The following is a 24,209-nucleotide window of genomic DNA, read 5'->3' as shown; positions in this document are numbered from 1 at the left end:
CAAACCTTTAGTATGATGCTAATCATAAGTCAAAACGACTCTGCATAAGGCGGTAAGACTCTAGAATGATTAAACAATGAATATCTGCACTATAGAGTAATCATCACTACATTGATTTGCATTCTACTTTTGTCATCGGTGTTGAAAAATTTGTAGATTTGCCCTCCAGTCTGGTCATCACGATTAAACATTTCGTTGGTCACACTCTAGTCTAGTCACCACAATTAAAAGTGCAATTAATATGCATTCTATACTCTGTATGTATACATTCTATGCTGGTAGTCAGAATCATACATTCTTCTAATCTACATTCTAAGTTGGTAAGCATAGTAGATGTGCACGCTGGTCTGGTTATCACAGTCATTCTGCTGATATGCACTGAAATTTATCACTAGTATCAAAGGTCCTGTAGTTTCCTAAGATTTGGACAAGTGGTGATAATTTCATGGGATGGCCGCGGGGAATTTATCCCTAGAGCTACAAAATTATTTCTCGGGGTCATATAGCCGATCGTGTTGAACGTGAATTTCCAGTATTCTTGAAGTAACATTTTTCATCCCGTGATTTTATTTTGAAAATCCTCTTCGGGAAAATCTTATGAAACCACCACTGTGCATAGCATGCCTATGTCAAATTATGAAGAAATATCTTAAATAATGCCACCTGAAATTATCGCAAATTGAAATTGACTAGTTTTAGTCACATGTAATTTAACCTTCAATCACATTTCACATTGAATCGAGTTTTACATGTAACTGAAGTTTGACCGTGCTTATCAAATCATTTTTATTTGTGCAACTACTGATAACGAATATTTTAACTTTTTTCAGACCTAGAATTGTTAATGTGATTACTAGCTTTGGCTTAACGCCTCTTATACAGGCCACAGAGAAAGGTGATATAGAAATGGTAAAAATATTACTGAAAGCAGGTGCAGATATTAACATGAAATGCGATGGTTCTTGGAGAACTGCCATTATGGTGGCGTGCTTTGGTGGAGACTTGGATATAATTACTCTTTTACGAGACCATGGAGCTTCTTGGGAGGACCGTGACAGGTAAATATAAGAGATAAAAAAGATGTTGAATAACAATTTAGTTGCTAATATTGAAAAATCAAACAGTTGCAGTATAAAGTCAACTTGTTCAAGAAATAAATTCAGTCACTCTTCGTATAAAACTTTTTAAAGGGCGTGTTCTATGTGCATAATGTCTTGTTGTCTTATACAGGTTTTCAAATGTATCATTCAATTCAATCGCACATTCGGCAAGACATGTCTTATCCGGAGTTTTAGACAACCAATAGTAACGAATGTTATAGGAATTTAACTTGTCTGTCACAGAGAAACGTGATTTGTTAGTTAATATAGGACACCTTCTACAAAATTTGGATCAATTACAGTTTCAACAACGTCGCGTCATAAAACCGTGTACAATCGTTCTCAATTAATTTCTGCGCAGGATCCGGTAGTGTTGTTCTGTAATACAACTTTTTTGGAGGTGGGATAGTGTAGCGGGGAATAACGTATACTGTAAGGGTGTAGTGGGGAGTAGCCTACACTGTAAAAGTGTAGCGGGGAATACCCTATACTGTAAGAATGTAGCGGGGAATAGCCCATACTGTAAGGATGTAGCGGGGAATAGCCTATACTCTAAGGATGTAGCGGGAAATAGCCTATACTATAAGGATGTAGTGGGAAATACCCTATACTATAAGGATGTAGTGGGAAATACCCTATACTGTAAGGATGTAGCGGGGAATAGCCTATACTGTAAGCGTGTAGCGGGAAATACCCTATTCTGTAAGAGTGTAGCGGAGAATAACCTATACTGTAAGGGTGTAGCGGGAAATAGTGTATACTGTAAGGTTGTAGCAGGGAGTTGTCTATATAGTCTATACTGTAAGGATGTAGCGGGAAGTAGCCTTTGCTGTAAGAGTGTAGCGGAGAATAGCCTATACTGTAAGGGCGTAGCGGGAAATAGCATATGAGGGGCAGTGAGAAAGTTCCCGGAATTTTAGCTGTAATTGTTTATTATCAGAATATAAGTACATATTTATTTTATCGCCGTCAAAGTTGGCATCTTCGGAACAGACACACTTTCTCCACCCCTCGTGCCATTGCTGGAAACACCGACGAAAATCCTCTTTTGGCATCTTCCAAAGTTCAAGTGTCGCGTTGGTTTTGATCTCTTCTACGGTGGTGAAACTTAAAAGTTCCATTTTTAGCTTTGGGAAGAGCCAGACATCCGATGGTTCTAAACTATTTTTAAGGCTATCAAAGTCTCTGAAGCAAATTTTTCCAAATTTGCACATGAACTTGATGTTTGCGCGTTGCTCGACCTGTGTACCAACTGATCACTACACACCCCTCTGTTCAACTACTAGTCGCGCATCGCCTGTTATGACATGTTCACACATGTCAATTTCATAAGTAGGCAACCTAAGGACTGTATTGCACAAGATTGCATTACACATGTCAAAATTAAAACAAGATTTCTGGAACTTTTCGACTGCTCCTTGTTGTAGCGTGAAATAACCAACTGCACCAAAATTAAGCCTCGATCGTTGTTCGGGGCCCATGTAAGTAGCATGATACATCCTTCATAAATTAGTTATATATAAGGACACAAACCAGAAAAGCTCGAATTCATTCAATTTGTGGAATAGTTGCTGTTTATAAAAATGTCACAGTGATTATGTGGTAAATACTGTTATTACTGTACAATACGGTCAACAGAAAGGCGTATCAAGCGACTTCCAAAAGAAACTGACAGATATTTCGAACATTTTTCTGTCGCTTGCAGCGCATCCCACACTGGAACGCGAAATTGGTTTTTGGTTAGGATATAAGTGACTTAATTCCGCTGCCGCCTATTAGTGTAATTATCGACCATCAATATGAGACACGTACGACACTCTTAAAGATCAATGTGATGCATTACGTAACAGGGGCGTCATTTCAGACTTCGCTTGAAGGGGGCAAGAGCACCATCGACGTAAACTTTCACGTTTTGTACTAGTATATCTGTAGACAATCGATTAAAATATATGTATTCCTTAAATTCTTGGAGGAGGGGGCCAATTGCCTCCTCCTGCTCCCCCCAAATGACGCCCCTGTTACGTAACCTCCTAAAACATCAAGACAAAATACCCACTTGATTTGGAACACCCTATATAACGAAAAGAAAATATAGCATTACAATTACATGTCATTAACTAACTATAACTTTTAAGTGAAGATGGCGGTTAAAACATTTATTTAAGTATAATGCTTTAGAAAACAGTCCTTAAATCCTTTTTAAATTTAATATAATCATAATTACTATACGACACAGTACTTTCTTATGGATCTTCTGTTTCCTTCCACATGCGCATTCGACTAAGTTCTTCATAATCAATTAATTTCTTATCACCTGTTCCTTTTACCCTGAAAGATCATTTACGTGGAACATTAAATTATTTTGTATTATTATTATTATTTTACAGATTTGGAGCCACCGCGTTATATTACGCAATTTTGGGATCACATTTGGAAACAGTTTTGTTTTTGTTAGAAAATGGTGCAGAGACTGCAATTACTGATAGATACGGTGACACACCACTTATGAAGGCAGGTATGACGTATTTTGATGTTCTTTATGAAACTTCTCGCCTCTGTTAGATAAAACTTAATGTCATAAGGCGAATTACCAATTTAGTAGACTGTTTCTTCCGTCTATACAATTCTGGTTATTTTCATTCTGTTTAGTTACACAGTTTAAATTTATTTTGATACGTTTTTTTGTAGTAGAAATCAAGAAATTGTAAACATTAGTCTGACTACTTCAGATATGAGTAATTTTATCATGTTAGTAATCTATACACATAGAAATGAACTTGACTATGGTTGTGATTTAATAACTCTTGAACCGCACGACCGATCTCGATCAAATTTTCAACACAAATGAGTTTCGGACCTGGGATGTTTTTTTATCATTTCACTTTAATGGTGTAACTTAGGGGAGGGAAGGGTATATATTCGTGATATATTCGTATATATATAAATGATCCAAAAAGACCGATATCTGTTGAATCCATAGTTTTTGAGGTCGCTGAGATTAACAGTGACACTGCTGATGCCGTTTAAATCCAAATTCGGCCCAGCAACTTTGGGCAACAGCGGCATCAAAAGTGTCACTGTTTATCTCAGCGACCCCAAAAACTATGGATTATATATATATGAACATCATCGAAAAGGACCGGTGTCGAATCCATAGTTTTCAGGGTCGCTGAAATAAACAGTGACACTTCTGATGCCGTTTAAATCCTAATTCAGCTCCGCAAGTTCGGGGAGAGGGAGATATATAAAAATGATCGAAAATGAACGATATTAGTATCGAATTCATGTTTTGGGGGTCCCTAAGTTGGTTGATGACAGTTTTGATGCCCTTTATGTCCAAAATGGAAAGTATTCTCCCCAGACGAAGAACGGGCATTCTACTATTTAGAAATAAACAAATACAATCGCTGCACCTGTATCTAAGAACATTTTAAATAGGTTTTAAAGTTAAACCAAGACTAAGTAAATGTCCTTAACAGTGTTGGGTAAGTTACTTGTAAAAATGTAACGCGTTACAAGTTACTTTACTTTCTCTTAAAATGTAACGCGTTAGTAACTCGTTACTTGCCCCCAAAAAGTAACTGTTACTTTACTTCGAAAGTAACGCGTTACTAACGCGTTACTTTTAGGTCCGAAACTTTAAAAATGTGAAAAAAAATTATTACTTCAATTTTCCGTACTACTATTACTACCGCTATTATTATTATTATTATTATTATTATTATTATTATTATTATTATTATTATTATTGCACGTTCTGAATCGCTTTATGTAAATGCAAGGACAATTTTTTAAATATATGAACATTTTCATATAATGTAACATTGATAAAATGCCATAATGCATTACTCGTAGGGATGGACACGAGCGAGTTCGAGCGATTTGACTAAAAACAGACATCTTTGAGCTCGACCCGAGAACTCGACTCGAAAAATTTCCTCCAACTCGACTCGAATTGGGGTCGAGTTTCGAGTCGACTCGAGCCAAATCCGGTGTGTAGTTTCGAGTACATTCTTTAATTATATTACATAGACAGTATAATTATTATCAATGAATCTACTACTACTGCAACTTTTATTATTATTATTATTATTATTATTATTATTATTATTATTATTATTATTATTATTATTATTATTATTATTATTATTATTATTAATTATAACAACACTGTATATAAAAATGAAAGATAGGCGGTTTGTGTTTGAATACTAAAAAACTAATTGATTGACAACCTCAGTAATCGTGAAGTCTAGAAGTCAAGGATATTGTTCACGAGCTTCTGAATTTGGATTGAGGGTCTAGGTTGAGTATTCGGGCTCGAAGCAAACACTGTTAAAAGTTATAGGTCACTGGCTAAATATCTTCAAAACTGCTCGCCCCAGGTTCAGAATTCTCAACGACTCGGGCAGCTCGGCTCACAGTTCCTTCACTATCGACCCGAACTGAGAAGTGAGCCTAGCCAACAGCTCATCCAACCGACTCGGCTAGAGCCCTCGGCTCAGTTGAGCCGAACCAAGTAAATGGCTCATCCCTACCAAGCCAGCTCGAGTCTATGGTTCACCCCAAGTTAGCCGGTTCGAGCCATCTTCTCAGTTGAGCCAAGCCGAGCTGAGCTTGTTATAAAAAATCTCTTTTGGTCTCGCTATCGAGACGAGACGTGATGCGAGCAGTGTCTCCTCTCGAGAGCAACACTAAAAGTATTCCATATTACTGTTTAGCTTACATTTCCCATGGCTTTCGTTTTTCAGTGTGATCAGACCATGATTTCAAGACGACTTAAAACGAACGAGCCATTTTACAAACTCGACTGGACTCAAAAGTCGACGCGAAAAACTGATTCGGCTCGGAACTCGACTCAAGGATATTGCACTTGACTTGACTTCAAACTCGACTTGAATTCGAGTCGAGTCGAGTTTTAGCTTGACTCGTGCTCATCTCTATGAGTTAGAAAAAACGGTTGCTTGTTATTATTCTGCTAAACTAATTATATAATAATAACAATGTTATTATGCAAAATTAAAAATAAAGAATATAGAGAAACATTACACTACTCTATAATCAACGGGACTCTAGGGTAAGCAAAGTGATCTGAAAGAACTCCAATATTACATACTATCAGCAAACTATTTTCTAGTAATAAAGTAGACCTGCTCATCAGAACACAGTTTATTCATATTAACCCCTTACTGTATATCGTTAATTATGGCACCCTAGTTGTTGATAAATATTTTCCGCCGGGGCACTTCAGACACTTTACTTTTAAATTCTGTATACCATTATCCTCAGGTTTTAAGAAATATTCTTTAAAATGTTCAAACAGTAAACTATTTTCGTTCTCCATTCTTATAAAAACAACACCAATCAAAGTAAAATAGACTACCGGTATAATTGCACTCCTAGTTCATTCACTGATTGTATTGATTTGGAGCTGTCAAAATCTACGACAAAATCTTCCAGGTGCTTGCAATCAGTACATGTGATTTCCCTACGGCTGTCCTCATCTTCGAAAAACAGCAAGTGGCACTACGAACTTCTCTGTTTCTCTGTGTGTCAATGACTGTCGGTCATTGACGTACGTAAATCATGCTCGATTGTTTCATTCTGAAAAATTCACTTACAGGAAAGAAACATTTGTTTCCGAAAAAAAATATACATCTATTGTAGTTACTCATCCGAAATGTAACGCGAAAAAGTAACGCAAACTAGGTACGTTACTTAAAAATTTGTAACGCGTTACCGTTACAGTTACTTTGGAAAAAAGTAACGCGTTACTAGGAAACGTTACTTAAAAAGTAACGCGTTACAAGTAACGCGTTACTTGCGTTACGTTACTTCCCAACACTGGTCCTTAACACATGGTAACCCTGGTGGCGGGTCGTGAGGGAAGTCACATTGTTAAAAACTAAGCTTTACAGTAGCGACGCAACTACGCCAGTTGTCGCCCGGAGCAAGAACTCGCCTTAGCGACCCTTCCCCTGTCCAACCAAACCAAAACGCTCCCCGACTACACCTGATATGGGCATCACACAGTAATTCTCTTATTCCATTTTTTCTTCAAATGGTAAAGCTTGATTTCGAAATTGCAGTACATAATTTAATTTTTAGTACAAGATAAATCACCAACCTAATTAGTATTTGATTGGTAAATAATCTGAGTAGCATGCTTGACATATTCTTATAGTCTTATCATAATAACTGCAAATCACAATGTTTTTGGAATTATATCGGGATGTGTATGTGTAGAATGAATTAACAGTCTGTTGTTTTAAAATAGAATATTTAATTATGACAAACAGTCAAGCGGTTTTCTCGAGTACAGTATTATTCTTGGACTTTTGCAAATCTCTTAAATAGATGTGTTACATAAAAACAAAAAGCTGGAACTAACATTTTACTTTGAGGCACTTTTGGCTGCAAAGGATTTTACAATGTGCTCAAACGATAGCTTTGAAGCTAACTTATGCTCTACGCATATGATCCCAAGTCGTTTTTGTCCTGGTAAGTTTCTGAGCTAATTTTTTTAATGATCTTTAGTTTGCTAAATGTCCTTTCCTTCCTTGTAGTGAAAATAAATATTTGCCCAATTTTACGCCTTCTCAATCTAGTGCCCGGGGCACAAGCCCCGTTTGCCCCTCTTAGTTACGCCACTGCTTTATAGCTACAAATTAAGGGAAGAAAACTAACCGAATGAACAAAATCTTGTAGCCTATATAATAATAATGTTATAGTACGTCCGCTAATCTTCACGATAACTCTTGAAAGGAAGTGAAATTTAGAACCCATTTTTTCTTTATTTCAATAGATTGCTAAAGCAACGGTGACTTATATCCGCCCGTTACTCCACACGCAAACTTTTGAATTAAGTGATTTTAAAAAAAACTGTGTTATTTAAATAGCCAGAGCGATTATCTCGGCCCAGGTGGTTAAGGGGCAGACTATTAAATATTTTCCAAAAGCTGACATATTTTTGCCCATTTTTCGTAAGTGAAAAGGGATAATGAAATGTAACTTACCACAATAATAGATAATGTTATCCTACACCCGAAAATTTGAATCGGAAGAATTTTCAGTGTTGCCATCCACAGAAATTACAGTGTGACCAGAATTTGAATTTCCGAAAAATCTAGGTTAAGGCAGCGACTAGAAAAATGAACTCAACAGTAATTGATGACTTATCATGCTGTCTTTGTTCCTTATTAACTACTTTTAAATAATATTTGTATTTATTTCGTAATAACTTACATAAATTATTACAAAATAAATAATGTTAAGTTATTACAAATTAAAGAAAAGAAAGAAAAATGGTTAGCTTTTGAAAAATATTTAGTAATCTTTCCCTCTTAATAGAATATATATCTTTTAATATCTTAATGGATAACGGTGACTTCTGCTCGTCCGTTACTCCACATAATAATCCTTGAACAAAATCGGATGTTTATACTTTGTTTTAGGATTAGGGATTTTAGGATTTAGATTTCTGGGCATTCGGCATTTAGCCCATTTAACCCGCCACGTTTTGAGGGATAACGTCCCTCGGCGAGCATACTATCCGGGGAAAGGGAAGGAAGAAATGATTGGGAAAGGCAGGAAGCGGCCTGGGACCTATAGGTTACGTACCATCCCGGTATTTGCCTGGTGTGAATGAGGAAAACCCAGGAAAACCTCATTCAGGGTGGCTGTCCTGAAAAAGCTTTTTACACTTTTTCGACCGAGTGTCCCCCGCCGGGAATCGAACCCGGGACTGCTCGCACCGAAGACGAGAGCGTTAGCGACTACGCTATGCGGGGGCCACTTATACTTTGTTTGTTGCAATAGATAGCTAGAGCGATTATCACGGCCGAGTTGGGTAATTTAGTCAATCTTAAATATCTTAATGGGTAATGATGAATTTAATGGGAATCCATATCCCATTTTTTACTATTGAAACAAAGATAGTTGAACTTACACACTTTGCCGTTAGGTGGCAGCAAGTATTTTCCAGCAACTGACATCTACCGGACGAAATTTAAACTTCTACTGCATGATACTTTTTACTGTCTACCATCTTATATATAAAAGAGAACGTACAAAATCCTTTGTTCCCTCATCACGCTAATACGGCTGAACCAATTTCTTTTATTTTTGGGGGGTTATTAGGATTTGGACCCTAGATGGTTTTTATCATATCACTTTAATTTTTAATTACCAGTGTCTTGAGATAATTGACCATTCAAGTGTCCATAACGTACAAATCCTTTGTTAGTTATTCATCATAGGTAAAAATAAACATATTTATATGCAACCCGCATGACCGTTAACTCGGCGGGTTAACATAAATGACAGGCGATATACAGCGGAAAATAGCTTGAATCTTCTGTTTAAAATTTTTTAATTGATTTGCTTATTTTTACAGACACTTTTACAATATGCCAGCACCGGGATGACCGCAGCGAAGCGGGGCGGGTTAACATAAATGACAGGCGATATAATGTTAAGATTTACTGCAATCTTCTATGGTTTTTATCATATCACTTGAAAGCGAAAAAGTAAAAATTATCTAAGTAACAAAGTTTATTGCGTTCCGGGGTGACCGCAGCGAAGCGGGGTGAACGCTGCTAGTAGTTTATAGTTTTTATACTATTAATCAAACATATAACCATAGAATCTAAAACTTTGATGAACTTAAAGTTCCACAGAGGACGTCGTGAAATGTCTCGTCTCGTCTCGAAAATAAGACCAGCATTTTCGTGTTTCTCGTCTCGTCTCGTGGTCAACACTTACCAGGACTTTCTGCATAATGAAATTGCATTTTGACAAAGCAAAAGGATATTTAACGTAGGGAAATTAGGGAGATGCGTGGTTTAGAGCGTTGAACTCACGTCTGCATAATCCTGGGTTCGATTCCCGGCTGGCGCATCTAAATTTTGGCGTTCGCCCAGTGTCGTGGGGCGAACTGGGATGTAATGTGAATAAAAGACGTTTGACGGTCACTAGATCCAGAAACCTCCTGATATCTCTGTTAGAGGCAACATACTGATCACGTGTTGGTCGCTAGGATGGACGTAGTTCATTCGGTCGCTAACAGATGGCGTTGGAGTGGCTCAAGTCTGCAAAGAGCTGTTACCCCAGTGGTTATTATTATTATTATTATTATTATTATTATTATTATTATTGTTATTGTTGTTGTTGTTGTTGTTGTTGTATTGAAATTTTTTCTAGAGTTGAAAAAGATATCAGCAAAATCCAAGCATTAACATTCAGGGTTCGTTTCAAACAAAAAAAGAAGAATGTTCCCCATATAAATTCAATGAACTAAAAAAACAAAGATGGCGCTGATGCTCTACACCTTTAAAAATATTGTAATATTCTACACGTGGTGTATATTTCTAAACAACAACACATGTTGCTTATTTGTAGACTCAACACGTGCTCTATTACTATAACTATTACAAGCAGATAGACGACAAGCACCATCACCATTATCAAGTCATGGGACAAAAGAGGAACACTAGCGCCACCATTGTTCAGAGGAACATATAAAACATGCTGTAAGACCTTCTGCAACATCATTTTCTGCTGGTCATTCCTGCTCTCTTAGCTTACCTAGAGCTCTAAGAGACCTAATCCAACCCAAGTTTCTTAGTTTGCTTGGAACTTTGAGACATCCTGCTCACTTACCTTGCCTGAGCTCTGTGGTTTACCTACTCGCTTAGCTTGCCTGGAGTTCTGCGGGAACTCAACCTCTCTTTGCTTGCCTGGATCACCGAAATTTCTTAATTACTGCCACTTAGCTTGCCTGGAGCTCTGTGGTATCCTTCCTTTGGCTGCCTCGATCTTGGGACTTCTATTTACCCAAACTACATGGAGAACTTTGTATTGGTCCTCGAACCACAATTAGAAAGTGACTTTGTTATATTTGTATATAACCATTTTTTTTTATAATAAAACGAGAAAAACCCCATCCCGTATGCTAAAATTATTCCACCTACTATCTTACCAAGGTAACTTTAAAATAGATTTAACGGTTAATAACATATTCTAAGTTTCTAATCTACTTTTTCTCTTCTTCTTTCTTTTTTCAAGTATGCTGGAACTCTTCTTCTGAGATAATAGAAGAACTGTTACGAAAGGACTCATTTGTTGTAAATAAAAAGAACAAAAGGGAGAAAACGTGTTTAATGGAAGCTGTAGAATCTAATCAAGAGGATATTGTAAAAATATTAGTAGACTTTGGTGCAGATTTAAATCAATGTTACGAATCAGGCTTCACTGTTTATGACATCGCTGTTTCCAAAGGGTTTAAGGTAATTAATAAATAATGATGGTTATGGAACACTAGTTTTTCATTTTCGAATAATTACAAGCTCTTTTCGACGTATCGTCAAATTCTTTCCGTTAATATTCGATTTCTTGAGCATAAAAATATATGACAAAGTTGACCATAATCTTTTTTCTTTCTCGTTATTAAAAAATAGGACTAAAATTATATTCTGGATCACAGTTCATAGACTCATTTGAGCGACAATTACAGGTTTTCGGATCAAAGCCGAACTGTTTACGTAAATTAATCATCAATCATCATCTTATACGAACAAATGACAAATGACAATCGATATTATTTCAATGTTGTCACTACTGTTTTCAAAAATATATATTGGGTTCACCGTACTGTAGTGTCCCACGATCAAGTATTTAATAAAATCATGCTACTAATAACTTATTTATAATATCTTCATTCTAGCAATATTTTATGCATCTTGAAACTTCGTTGACTTGTTTAATTAATTAGTCTCCACAGTCGAAAAGGAGGACAAAAGCGCGTCCGGCTTGGGTACAAAGCGGGACATCAATTTTTATGTCCAAAAGCCGGACGGTCCGGCTGAAGTCCGGTCCGGCGTCTGGCAACCCTAACCCACGGCCAGTGCTGGGTTAATCCGCGTAGAGACCTCCAAGCTACTCAGAAAATTAAAAAAAGGAAATAATACTTGGCTGTAGATACGCATACCCAACTTTACATTTCGTGGAGCGGGAGTTTAGCCATGCAAGTCTCCAGCTAAGGGTTCATTCCTAAAAGGGCAGTCCAGAGTCCAGACCAAGTCGGTATTCAACAAGGCCTTTAAGCATCATTCTCCGGGTGGGCCCTTGTACTCCCAGTCCGCCTGTAGGTGCCACTGTGGTGAAATGGAAGGAAGTAAATCTAGCACGTCTTTCTTTCTTCAGGCGGTTACGTTTCTGCCATCCTGGTATAGTTGCTCGAGCTGATATGCAGTAAGGCTTGTAAGGTGTCCAACTTACCTTCTTTCTCTTCGGTAATTTCGTAGGTCAAGCACAAAGAATTTCACTACATTGCTTATATTTTATCTTGGAATGACTTGACTGGTATCAAGTCTATAGGCTGTTTTAGGTGAACAATAACCTTATTCTTTCTTCGGGCTAAAGCCATTGTGTTGTATTCGTCTTTAGAAATGTGGATAGTGTATCCCTTAGCTAGAGTTTCAACGGACTAGAAGTCTACAACATTAGGAAAATTGAAGTGCCCCTTACGTCACTCTCCTCGCAGCACTTTTTTTTTTTAATAGCCTCACCAGTTTTTCACAATTTACAGAAAATGTATGGGTATGATTTACACCAGCACTGTGGGATGGAAAATTGAAGTCATACTTGTTGACAAGAATTCGGAGCGTCTTTGTTTCATCTTGTAAACAATGTCGAGCAACATCCACTGCTTGAATGAGTTCACACAAGTATGCATTTTGCTTGGCGAAATTTCTCCATTTCCCAGAAAGGCTTCTGCATCTGTTCCCTTTCTTCGTCAGTAACGTTTGAAAAGCACTTTTTCCGACACATGTTATTCACATTATGCAATACTCCAGGAAGATTTGTCTTATCTGCTGGAACTGCATAGGACTGTCACTCCATTACCCAAACTATTGAACTCAAGCGAACCTCTCTCTCTCTCTTTTATTTTTTTTTTTTTAAGTTCATGAAACACCTTTATCTGCAATACATTTCATGATAATATGCACAGAAAAACACTGAGGAACTCAGTTTCATACGAGCGAATGGCGAACCACAACAAATAAGTGAAGTTATACCAGTTAGTCAGTAAACCGAATGACAATTTAATTCAAAGAATGAATACTATCTGATGCCGTAATTTTGGACTACGGTTTAAACTAGGGATGGGCAAAACCGGTTTTTATAAAAACCGGAAACCGGTTTCTAGAAAAACCGAAACCCAAAAAATGACATTTCGCTTTTCTCCAAAAACGGTTCGGTTTTCACCGAAACCGGTTTCGATTTTCTCCAAAAAACGGTTCGGTTTTTCACCGAAACCGGTTTCGGTGAAAACCTTTGGAAAACACATAAAACTATTGTATTTCTGTTGAAACGGATTTGGTTTCCGGAGAACAACGAAACGCTATTCTGGTCAGAATTAGAAAACATTAAAAAAAAAGGAATCGCTTTTGAAGAAAACCGAAACCGGATCCGGCGAAAAACCGAACCGGATTTGGAGAAAACCGATAACCGGTTTCGGTAAACCCGATCCGATTTTGAAGAAAACCGAAACCGGTTTCGGTGAAAAACCGAACACCGAAAAACCTGTTTTTGTACCCACCACTAGTTTAAACCACTTGGTAGTCAAATAAGTATCCATGTATAAACATTAATAACAGCATTAATCCAATTTTTTTTTAGTTAGGCCACTTGGCATCCAAGCAGTTTAACTGATGCTGGACATACGTCATGCTTGATTCATCCATTACCACGTAATCATGAAAAGAGATACAAAATGTCGAAAATATCACAAACGGCACTATAAAATAATTCGCTCGCTCAGGGCCGGCTCTACTATATGTGTAACATGTGCACCTGCGCAGGGCGACAAGTTTCGAGGAGCGGCAAAATCTGCCATGACTATATTATTTTAAAAAAATATTTCTTGTTGGAAACAGACTTCATAATGATGGTAGTTAAATTTACTAATGTGACCTATTTGAATACTACATTCATAAATTAGCGTACACCTCTGATGCTTGGAGTCCCGGGTTCGATCCCAGCCCCCGCCAAGTGAACTTTGTGGTGGACAAACACCATGTGCGTGGGTTTTCTTGGGGTTCTCCCGTTTCTTCACACTTTCTTCATTCCACCAATTCATTCATTACTCATCATCACCGTCTCCTTTAGCATAACCGGCATAAGCGTGGGACGTAAAACTCAAAGATTTCATTTCATTTCATTTCATAAATTAGTTTAGATCGCAATAGTTTAAGATCATATGGGCAGTGGAAATGGATATACAAATCCCAGCATGAATTGTTTGATTGTTGTCAAATACAAGAACTCAATTCTAAAACAGTAGCGAACACCTGTTCCATTTAGTTAGTTTGATATGAAAACTAGTCTTGTCTTTATCACAAACAAGTTTCTTATCAATGAAGGTAGAAATTTAGCAGATATAGAAGAAACATTAAAAAAAAAAAAAAAAAAAAAAAAAAGATGAAAGAGCTAGTTGCACTGGAATTGCAAACTGATATATTGAGATTCAGGCTCGATGTTGAATTCTATAAAAACGATTATTATGTTTCATCTTTAGATGTGTTTGAACACAATAGATCATTATTTTAAAAAAATAGACACAACGAGATTGTATTAGTAGTGTTTAGGCGTTTCTGAGTGCGAATGCATTTTCCCTCCCCTTTCATGTTAAGGTAGCATACTTAAAATCGCGGCTCTTAAGATTTGTTCTTTGTGGAGAAAGGGGGAGGAAAACAATGCCATTGCACGGGGCGGAAAATTGCGTAGGGTCGGCCCTGTACTCGCTCATTGCAATTAACCAAACAAATTTTCGAGCTCTAGAAACTTAATGATAAATAATGCTATATATAGATTATTTTTACAAATTATTTTTTCTTTTTTATTTTAGGGAGTTCTTCATATTCTTGATGAAAAAATTAAAGAAGAGAGTAATTTGGAAGATGAGAAACCTTCAGACCCTAAGATTATAATTAGGGAAAAAGTGAAAGAAATTATTGAAAGTCATAAAAGGCTTAAAGAAGACCCTCGAACGAAATTACAGGCTCTGACTCAGAACGGGCCATCTACACTTTCATGAATATGGAGATAGATAGTGTCCTTAAACGTATAGAGTGAGTCAAAATGATGTCCCCCATTTCAATGATTATTTATTTTATTTTAGTAACACGTATGTAAACAGAGATTACACATAGTGACTGATCAACTCTACATGACAAGTTTTTTTTTTTCTAACATAAATGTTCGATATGCGATCCAGTAGTTACAGGACACACATCTAGCCTATAATCAAGTTTCTACCAAACTCTTCCAAGCATGTCAGGATCGATATCGGCCACACCTGCAGTGATGCGCTCAAGCAATTCAACCACAGTTGTAGCAAGTGTCAGCACAAATACCCTAGATTTTCCACAGAAATGCCGTTGAACAGACACAACGGACTTAGTCGCATGAAAATCAAGCACACAGAACGCTGTGTGTCGCTCAGAAGCCATATTGCCCACTTTGACTAAACTGCCTCCTAGTGGACGTCTACGTAATTACACCTCTAAAATAGAAAGAAGCGCTTTTTGACATTATATTCCAGAAAAAAAATATTAATTCGAATAATAAATTAACGATATCGTTAACATCATTTTGACTCGCTCGGTATATACACTCATGTCCAAAATTATTTTCGCATGTCTATAAATATGTTGTTGTAGGAATATAATTTGATAACGAATTCGCCAGGTATTTCTTATAATATTAGTACTGTATAATCGACAAAGACATGTGTGTGGTAAAAATTTTATGTCAAAAGAGCAGTAAATAAGAACAGTAAGACGAAAATAAAACTTTCTTGTCTATTTAACAACATTTTATTTTACTCATTCTGATTTTCGTATTTATAATTCTTTTCCAATGAAATTTACCACAAATATACATTTCCTGATTATACACATAGTTTCAGTATTAAAAGTACTCTGCAAAATCATTGTCAAATTATATTCTCACAAGAAGACTGTTATAGATATGCGACAATCATTTTGGACATGAGTGTACACTATATCTTAAAGAAATTTCTAGTTATATCGGGGTTTTTAACATGTGATAACGTGGCTTACACATTTAAACAAGAAGATACATTTACAATTTATATATATAGGGTGTTTCAAAACAACACCGAGAACGATTCCTGACACCAACATAAGACAAAAAGTATAGACCAACCTGGGTGCATAAATACTTCCTTTCGGAGTTATAGGCTGCCGAGAACATGAAAAAAAATAATGAACTTTAAAGGTCCACAGCTCCAAAACTGTGGAACCTACCGGAGTTGGGTCAAGATTTCGCTTAAGAACTAATATATGAGTTATCGAAAAAAATGCGTGTTTCGGAATCCTAAGGTACTCACGCAACAATTTTTTAGAGGGAGTTTGGCTACGTTCATATAATTTGAAGTACTCACCAAAACCCTTTATAAAAATTGTTACGAAAGTACCGCAGAATTGTGAAACTTTTATATTTGGATAGGGTACACATTAGTTCCTAAGTGAAGTCTTGATCCAACTACTGTAGGTCCCATTGTTTTGGAGCTATGGACCTTTAAAGTTTAATTTTTTTCATGTTTTCGGGAGCCTATAACTCAGAAAGGAAACATTTGTGCACCCAGGTTGGTCTATACTTTTTGTCTTACTTTGGTGCCATGAATCACCTCCCAAACGTTGTCGATGTTGTTTTGAAACACCCTGTATGTTTTTATTTTTCTGAAAGAGCTAGTTAATTTATTTGTGTAATGCAGTATGTATAAGAAATAAATTGTTTATTAGCAAATTGTATTTATTGTTGGTTGTCGTTTTCTAAGATACCTTTCAGTGACATACACACACACACACACACACACATATATATATATATATATATATATATATATATATATATATATATATATATATATATATATATATATATATTCTACACATATATATACTCTAAACATGACACACCTTTATGACAGTAATACACATGAAGAGCATTAAAAATTTACAAAGTAAGCTAGATAGTATTTTTTAAAAAAAGTTATTAAATGAATCGATGGCGTACGCAGAAATTCGTGACGGAAAGGGTGGTAGCTCAAACTCCCAACTTCATATAATTTCAGATGTTTGTATATATAATCTTAATCACGTCTTCTTAAGATGTATTAATATGGTAAATCATTATTTTTGTATAGTATCTTGCTCAGGGGGGGGGGGGTAAAAGTCGAAACTACTTCTTTACGTACGCCACTAAAATGTACTAATAGTAGTTTTCAAGCCTTTCCATATTCATCGCCGTTGGTGCGAGCGGTTCCGGATCGATTCCCGGTGGGGCCACTCGGTCGAAAAGTGTAAAATGCTTTATCAGACTAGCAACCCTGAATGGGGATTTTCCTGGGTTTTCCTCATTCACACCAGGCAAATGCCGGGGTGGTACCTAACTTATAGGTCCCAGGTCGCTTTCTTCCTTCTCCAATCCTTTCTTCTTTCCCTTTCCCCAGATTGTGTGCTCGCCGAGGGACGTCATCCCTCAAAAACGTGAAGGGCTAAATGGCCTTAGATGACGAATGCTCAGAAATCTAAAATTCTATCCTATCCTTTCCATATACAGAAGTGTATAAATTTTTGTGTCCAACAGTTGTGGAGTCAGGAACTACCCACCCAAATTTCTGGTCCACAAGAAAAGGTTTGAAAACATTTTTTTTCTTTATTTGGAAATACTATTTTGTAGATACTACCAGGCTTACTTCCAGTGGCGTCTCCTAATGTGGATGTTAGGGCGTTGGTAAGAAAGGAAAAATATATTAATCCTCACAACCATAGGCGAAACTAGAGGGGACCTCCCTCTCCCCGGGAACAAAGATGGACCTACCCACTTTTTTTTTACTGATCAAAAATAATGTGATAAATTTACCACAATTTACGCATAACTATTTTTGTGGCAATTGCATTCGACATACGATTATCTAATAGTGACTATACTTTGCCCACTCACCGATTTCTTGAATACAGTCTGTACCTGAAAGTTCTCGCAGTTTTCGGAAGTAAGGGATCATGGCCGTTCTTCCATAATGTTCTAGTTACGCCAACCTATAAACACCAATTTTCTTCTAACAATTTAGTCTGCAAATTATAAAGATGAATCAAGAAGGATATTATCACGTAAGGAATACATTTAATTACAATAATTATATAAGTAAATATACCCTAAAAATATGAAACTGAAAATAAAAAAAAAGCAATTATTCACTAACAATTACTTGAATTCCAGCTCGAGTGGTCTTTCTTTGCGTAGAAACCTTTGGATGACTGTATTAGGAACAGTAGTAGAGGGCCCGAAACCGTAAGTCTTGAGAATGAGCCAGTAATGACAAAGTAAATGAAAATTAGGGAAAGAAAAAGGCAGAATGGAAAACTGTTCTGTAGCTTAACGTCAGGTTTTTTCCCATCAAGTGGCCCTTCGAGCACAACTTTATTGAATCGAGAGAAAAAATATGTTTCATTTCACCATGTTGCTCACATGTATTTTAGCAAGAAATCGATTGTACCGTTAACTTATGAATTGAACGATATGTTTAACAGTAAAAAAAGTTCGTAGGTCATACCCCTTCCCCCAAAAATGTATTGCTCCATATTGCTATATAAAAAAAATCTGTACACCCACAGACAAACCTACAGACTTGCAACGCTGGAGACAAGCAGAATACTCAAGACGTTGACTTTCTAAACAACGCCTTGGATCGCAAAAGCACGAGGTGAGAAACACGAAGCGCATGCTCAATATGAGTCTTCTAAAGCATTCAAAATGCACCCAAAGCGTTGCCCAACGATTTACTCGCAGAGGTGCCTCCTCAAAACATGACGAAGATCGCACAGCACTTCTTTGTTCTTCTGCACTTAGGGTTGCCAGATTTTGTAAACAAAAAACCGGGACAGCATTCTCAGGCTATGAATAAGGTCAGGGTTCCTACTCATTTGGTCAGAATGAACTAATTACCTGTCTTCTCCAGGTTACTACTCACAGTTTTCCAGTTCATTCTATACACAGTTAACACAAATTAGGGTCGGCTCTACCATATGTACAACATGTGCATTTGCACGGGGCGACGTTTCGAAGGGCGGCAAAACCTGTTATAACTATATTATTTAAAATAAATATTTCTTGTTGGAAACAGACTTCACGATGATGGTAGTTAAAGTTACTAAGCTGACCTTCAATTTGAATACTTTCATAAAGCATGTTTAGGTCGCATTAGTTTAAGGTGACATGGAGAGTGCTAAAGCAAATGGTCAAAAATTCCATTATGAATTGTTGTGAAATTCAAGAACTCAATTCTCGAACAGTAGCGAACACCTGTTCAATTTAGTTAGTTATCACAGTTTTGATATGAAAACTACTCTTGCCTTTGTCACAAACGAGTTCCTTATCGTTAAAGGTCGAAACATTTTTTAAATCTTTAACAGATGTAGAAGGAAAATCAAGAAATAAAGATAAAAAATCTAGTTGCACTGGAATTGCAATTGATATTGAAGCTCGATATTGAATCTATAAAAGGGATTACCACCTTTTCTCTGCAGGTGTGTTTCCTTTATCTTTTACTAACATAATAGATTATTATTTAAAGATAAAACAGACACAACGAGATTGTATGTGTAGTGTTCAAGCCTTTCTGAGCACGCTTTTCCTCCCCTTCGTTGTTCATCATGGGGCAGCATACTTAAAATCGTGACTTTTAAAATTTGTATTTTCTGCAGAAAGGGGGCGGCAAATTATCTAGGGCCGGCCCTGACACAAATGAAACCCCACAAGGAATTCATAGGCCTAAAGAATTTGAAAAGATAATATAAGAAGAGCTCCTTGGCGCTTCTTATTCCAAATTCAGATTTGTTCTGTTTAACAGATTCTAAATATTGTGCCAATCACGACACACTCTCCCATTTATGATTGAAGAGGTACTTTTTCTTTGTTATGTCATCACCTGAGTCAAACACTATCCTAAAGGAAATACAAATTTAGCATTTAACAAGAAAACTACTATGTTAATGTAAGACACATTTTACATTCCACTTCGTAATCATTTCTTTCTCGTTATATAAATGACCATTCCACAGAAAATTTCTCATGAAAAGAATACTTGCGTTTGGGCATGATGGGAACATTTTATACACCAGACACCAGAATGTGAAACAAGAACGCTGACTTTACACTACACTGACAAAGAAATTCAATTCACTTCACTTTACTTGCAAAGATACCCTATCTGGTGAAAAGAATCCGAACACCCTCCGAAGATCAGGCTGGTAACGTCAAGTGCGCGTGACTGAAAGCGAGAGCAGTATCGGGAGTAGTGTGGGAGGTCACAGTGATGCGATCGTGCTACAATGAGTAAGTTTATGGAGCTCAGTGACTTAGATCATGGCGTGATAGTAGAATGCCACCGTAGTAGGAAATCTGTTCATCAAATTGCGGACATGGTACAGACGCCAAAATCCACTGTGAGGGATGTAATTATGAAGTGGAAATGTCGAGGCATCAAACGACCGGCAAACAAAGTGGCAGGCCGAAAATACTTACTGAATGTAGCCAAAGAACACAAATGTGTACTGAAACAGAATCGCAAATCCTCGTTGTTGGTAGAAATTCACAGGAGTTTCAAAGTGCATCGGGCGTTAGTGCTAGCTGTGTTAGAAACATGGATTCTAAGAAGTATCTGGGCATTCTGTACGATGCTGCTCCCCCAACTCTATGGCAATATTTCGGGGAGGGCCCATTTCTCTTCTAGCAGGATAATTTTTCCCAGTCACACATCGAGACTTATACAGCCATGGTTTGACGAAATGGGCATTCAAAAACTGGACTGCACCTCTCAGAGCCCCGATCTCCATCTCACTGAGGCCCTTTGGGACGAGTTGGAACACAAATTAATTAGCCAGCCAAGACGACCAAGAATCTTACCTGCAAGAATTCACTTCAGCACTCTGATGGACGCCTGGATGTCCATTCCTATTGTCACATATTAAAAACTGGTGGAAAGTCTTCCTAGACGTGTGCAGGCTGTCACATGTGCAAAAGGGGGACCAACACCCTATTAATATCTGCCTCAGGACTCTCCGATTCGGTATCACTGGGTGTTCGGATAGTTTTGGCTAGATAGGATATGTATAGTATACCCACTGAACTGGATGAAACGCTTAATTGTAAAATTGTACCTCAGAAGACGGCAGACAGTTTAAATGTGGTTAAGAAAATGAAATTTTTGAGTTTTACGTCCCACGGTTATGCCGGTTAGACTAAAGGAGACGGTGATGATGAGTAATGAATGAAATGGTGGAATGAAGAAAGTGGGAGAACCCCGAGAAAACCCACGCACACGGTGTTTGTCCACCACAAAGTTCACTTGGCGGGAGCAGGGTTTGAACCCGAGACCCCTAGCACCAGAGGTGAACGCTCTACCACTGAGCCACCGCGGCCCCCAAATGTGGTTAAGAAGCAGCAACTGAGAACAGTACCACCACTGATGAAAGGTCTAACAATCTGCGATCCCGATTGAAGTATAAAATAATTGCCACAACATACGTCCCCTCTTGAGTAATATGTTTTTTTCCTCTAGCCAATGGAAGCTAAACAACCCATAAAACGAAAGAATGAATGTGATTTTCAAAGTCCTTTTTGTTTGTTTAGTGAAACTATTTAGGCTACACAAATCTTCCAAATCTTTCCATTTTTAGGTGAGACATACTAGCTTTTAATTTTTTTTTTTTAAATTTCAAGGACGAAAACCGGGACAAATAGGCGCCACGAAAGGCTTTTTCCCGACAGTTAATTTCTTCATTAAAAACCGGGACGTCTGACAACCCGATCTGCACTTTAACAGTTGATTCTGTCTCGTTGAAAATTAAAAAAAAAAAAAAAAAAAGTAGTTCTAACGATCCCTTTAATTAAATTAAAATATTATTTTCTTCATTTTGGGGGGCGCGGTGGCTCAATGGTAGAGCGTTCACCTCCGGTGCTTGGGGTCCCTGGTTCGATCTCAGCTCGCGCCGTGTGGACTTTGTGGTGGACAAACACCGTGCTCGTGGGTTTTCTCGGGGTACTCCCGTTTCCATCCACTTTCTTCATTCCACCATTTCACTCATTTCTCATCATCACCGTCTCCTTTAGCCTAACCGGCATAAGCGTGGAACGTAAAACTAAATATTTCATTTCATTTTCTTTCTTTTCTTCATTTTTCGTTGGGCGTTAACACACGACTTGCACACCCATAGAAGACGCTATTGCTTCCTTCCTACATTTTTCATAGTCTCAAATACGTGGTTAGTCACAGAAGTACCTGGACTGACGTATAGATGGCGGTTGCTGTTTGAAAAACATTACTATGGTCGAAACTGCCAACCTTATTAGGCTTATTTGAAGTTTGAAGACGCTACGTTGTTTAGTATTTGTTTGGCAGCCATCAACAGTGAACTCTCTCATTGAATTTGTAAACATAGAAAATATGGGTCATCGCCATGTTGTGCAATAGTTTCATTTGAAACTCTCACTTCAACCAGTATCAAAGCCGAACTAGGTTTTACTCTCACAAGTAAAGGGTCCAAATGAATGAATCGAGTTGCAGGATGAGACGTGGTGCTCCTGATAGAGGATGTGAAAATAAGTGTATCTGCAAATTTATAGCGGCTGAGCGCCATAAGAAACAGCGGGGAAGGGGGTCAAAGTTGGTGGAAGACGGGCTATGCTCTTATAGAAATATATCACATAAACTGTTGAATTGTGGAAATAATGAAAGATAGACAATGCAAACAGTGGTAGTTTGAAATATTGGCAAAAGAATGGCTAGCGTAGATCATGAACCTCCGCCGCCATCTTGAAATCCGCCATTTTGAAATACATGATATTTCTTGAAATGGAAAGGAAGTCATGCGACACATATGTTAAGACTGTATTTTGATCAGAAATGCAATGCTACTGTCCATTTTGTCAGATCACTAAACCGGTGATGAATTATGACCTGTTTTATAGTAGCAGATTCCAGTGAGTAACCAATGATGCTGACGTCGCAGGAACGCATTGCGATCATCCTGATTTGTGGAAATCGCAGCTCGAGTGTGGTGGCTGCGGAGTTTAATGCGTTACCCTTGAAAGAGGGCCCATATCTTACAATGGGGCCATACTTTTCAGCAGATTCCGGGAGACAGTTCTGTGTACAACAGACATCGTAGTGACCGTCGAAAAACGTCTACAGATGAGGAAACCACAGTCACTGTCCTCGTATTCTTCATTAAAAGCCTCTAACGTAGCACACGGCGTTTATCCCAGGAATGTGGAATTAGTCGAACGTCCATTCGGAGGATACTTTTCACTAACAAGCAGGGCCGTGCCGTGGAAAATCAGCGCCCGGGGCGAGAGTATACGACGGCGTCCCCATACATGTATTCCAAGCAATTTTTCTTATCTTTTTTTCCTTTTTTCTCCCGAATTTTTCGCCCCCTTACTTCGGGGCCCGGGGCCGTTACCCCGCCACGGCACGGTCCTGCTAACAAGTGATAACTAAACAAACTCTAGCTGCACCAGCATCTAACAGAGCACGTTCCACACCGTCGGGTGCAGTTTGCAGAATGGGCAACAGCTTAACTGGCAACCAATCCATGTTTCCCCTTGACCGTGCTGTTCTCCGACGATGCGAATTTTTACGTCAACGGAGGAGTAAACAAACAAAACGACCGCTACTGGAGTGACAATGACCCTCATTGGAGTGATACATCAGAGATGGTTGGTGGTCAACAGGTTATGGTATGGTGTGCTACTTTTGGCACAAGAGTCATTGGCCCATTCTTCATCTACACTCTGTAAGCCAATCAATAGCTACGGCTCTGGACGAGGATACCTGCCGTCAGTTTTGTCGGAGGACGGTTCATATCCAACATTCTTCCAGCAGGATGGAGCCCCTCCCCATTACGGACTCGGCGTGCGGGGAGTACCTGGATCAACAGTTCCCTGGGAGGTGGAACTGGCTGCGGGGACCGGTGGAGTAGCCCCCCCCACACACACACACTATCCGAATCTCGACTT

The 24,209-nt window shown here is 38.0% G+C and overlaps 1 protein-coding gene across 1 annotated transcript in view; it reads left to right on the top strand.

Moving 5' to 3' along the window:
• LOC145667040 (uncharacterized) overlaps window positions 1-16,391 on the top strand; it is a 43,814-nt gene extending 27,423 nt beyond the window's left edge. Inside the window, exons 5-8 of the mRNA XM_081734733.1 lie at window positions 831-1,058; window positions 3,488-3,615; window positions 11,166-11,386; window positions 15,010-16,391. Coding sequence (XP_081590859.1) covers window positions 831-1,058; window positions 3,488-3,615; window positions 11,166-11,386; window positions 15,010-15,198 — 766 coding nt within the window. The 3' untranslated portion in view covers window positions 15,199-16,391. The remainder of the gene's footprint in view (window positions 1-830; window positions 1,059-3,487; window positions 3,616-11,165; window positions 11,387-15,009) is intronic.
• Window positions 16,392-24,209: the final 7,818 nt, after the last annotated feature.

This window comes from Thermobia domestica, chromosome 12, assembly GCF_964235325.1.
Source record: "Thermobia domestica chromosome 12, izTheDome1.hap1.1, whole genome shotgun sequence".
NCBI lineage: Eukaryota > Metazoa > Arthropoda > Insecta > Zygentoma > Lepismatidae > Thermobia > Thermobia domestica.
Note: the sequence above shows the minus strand (reverse complement) of the source record. Positions and strands in the feature narration are given on the sequence as shown.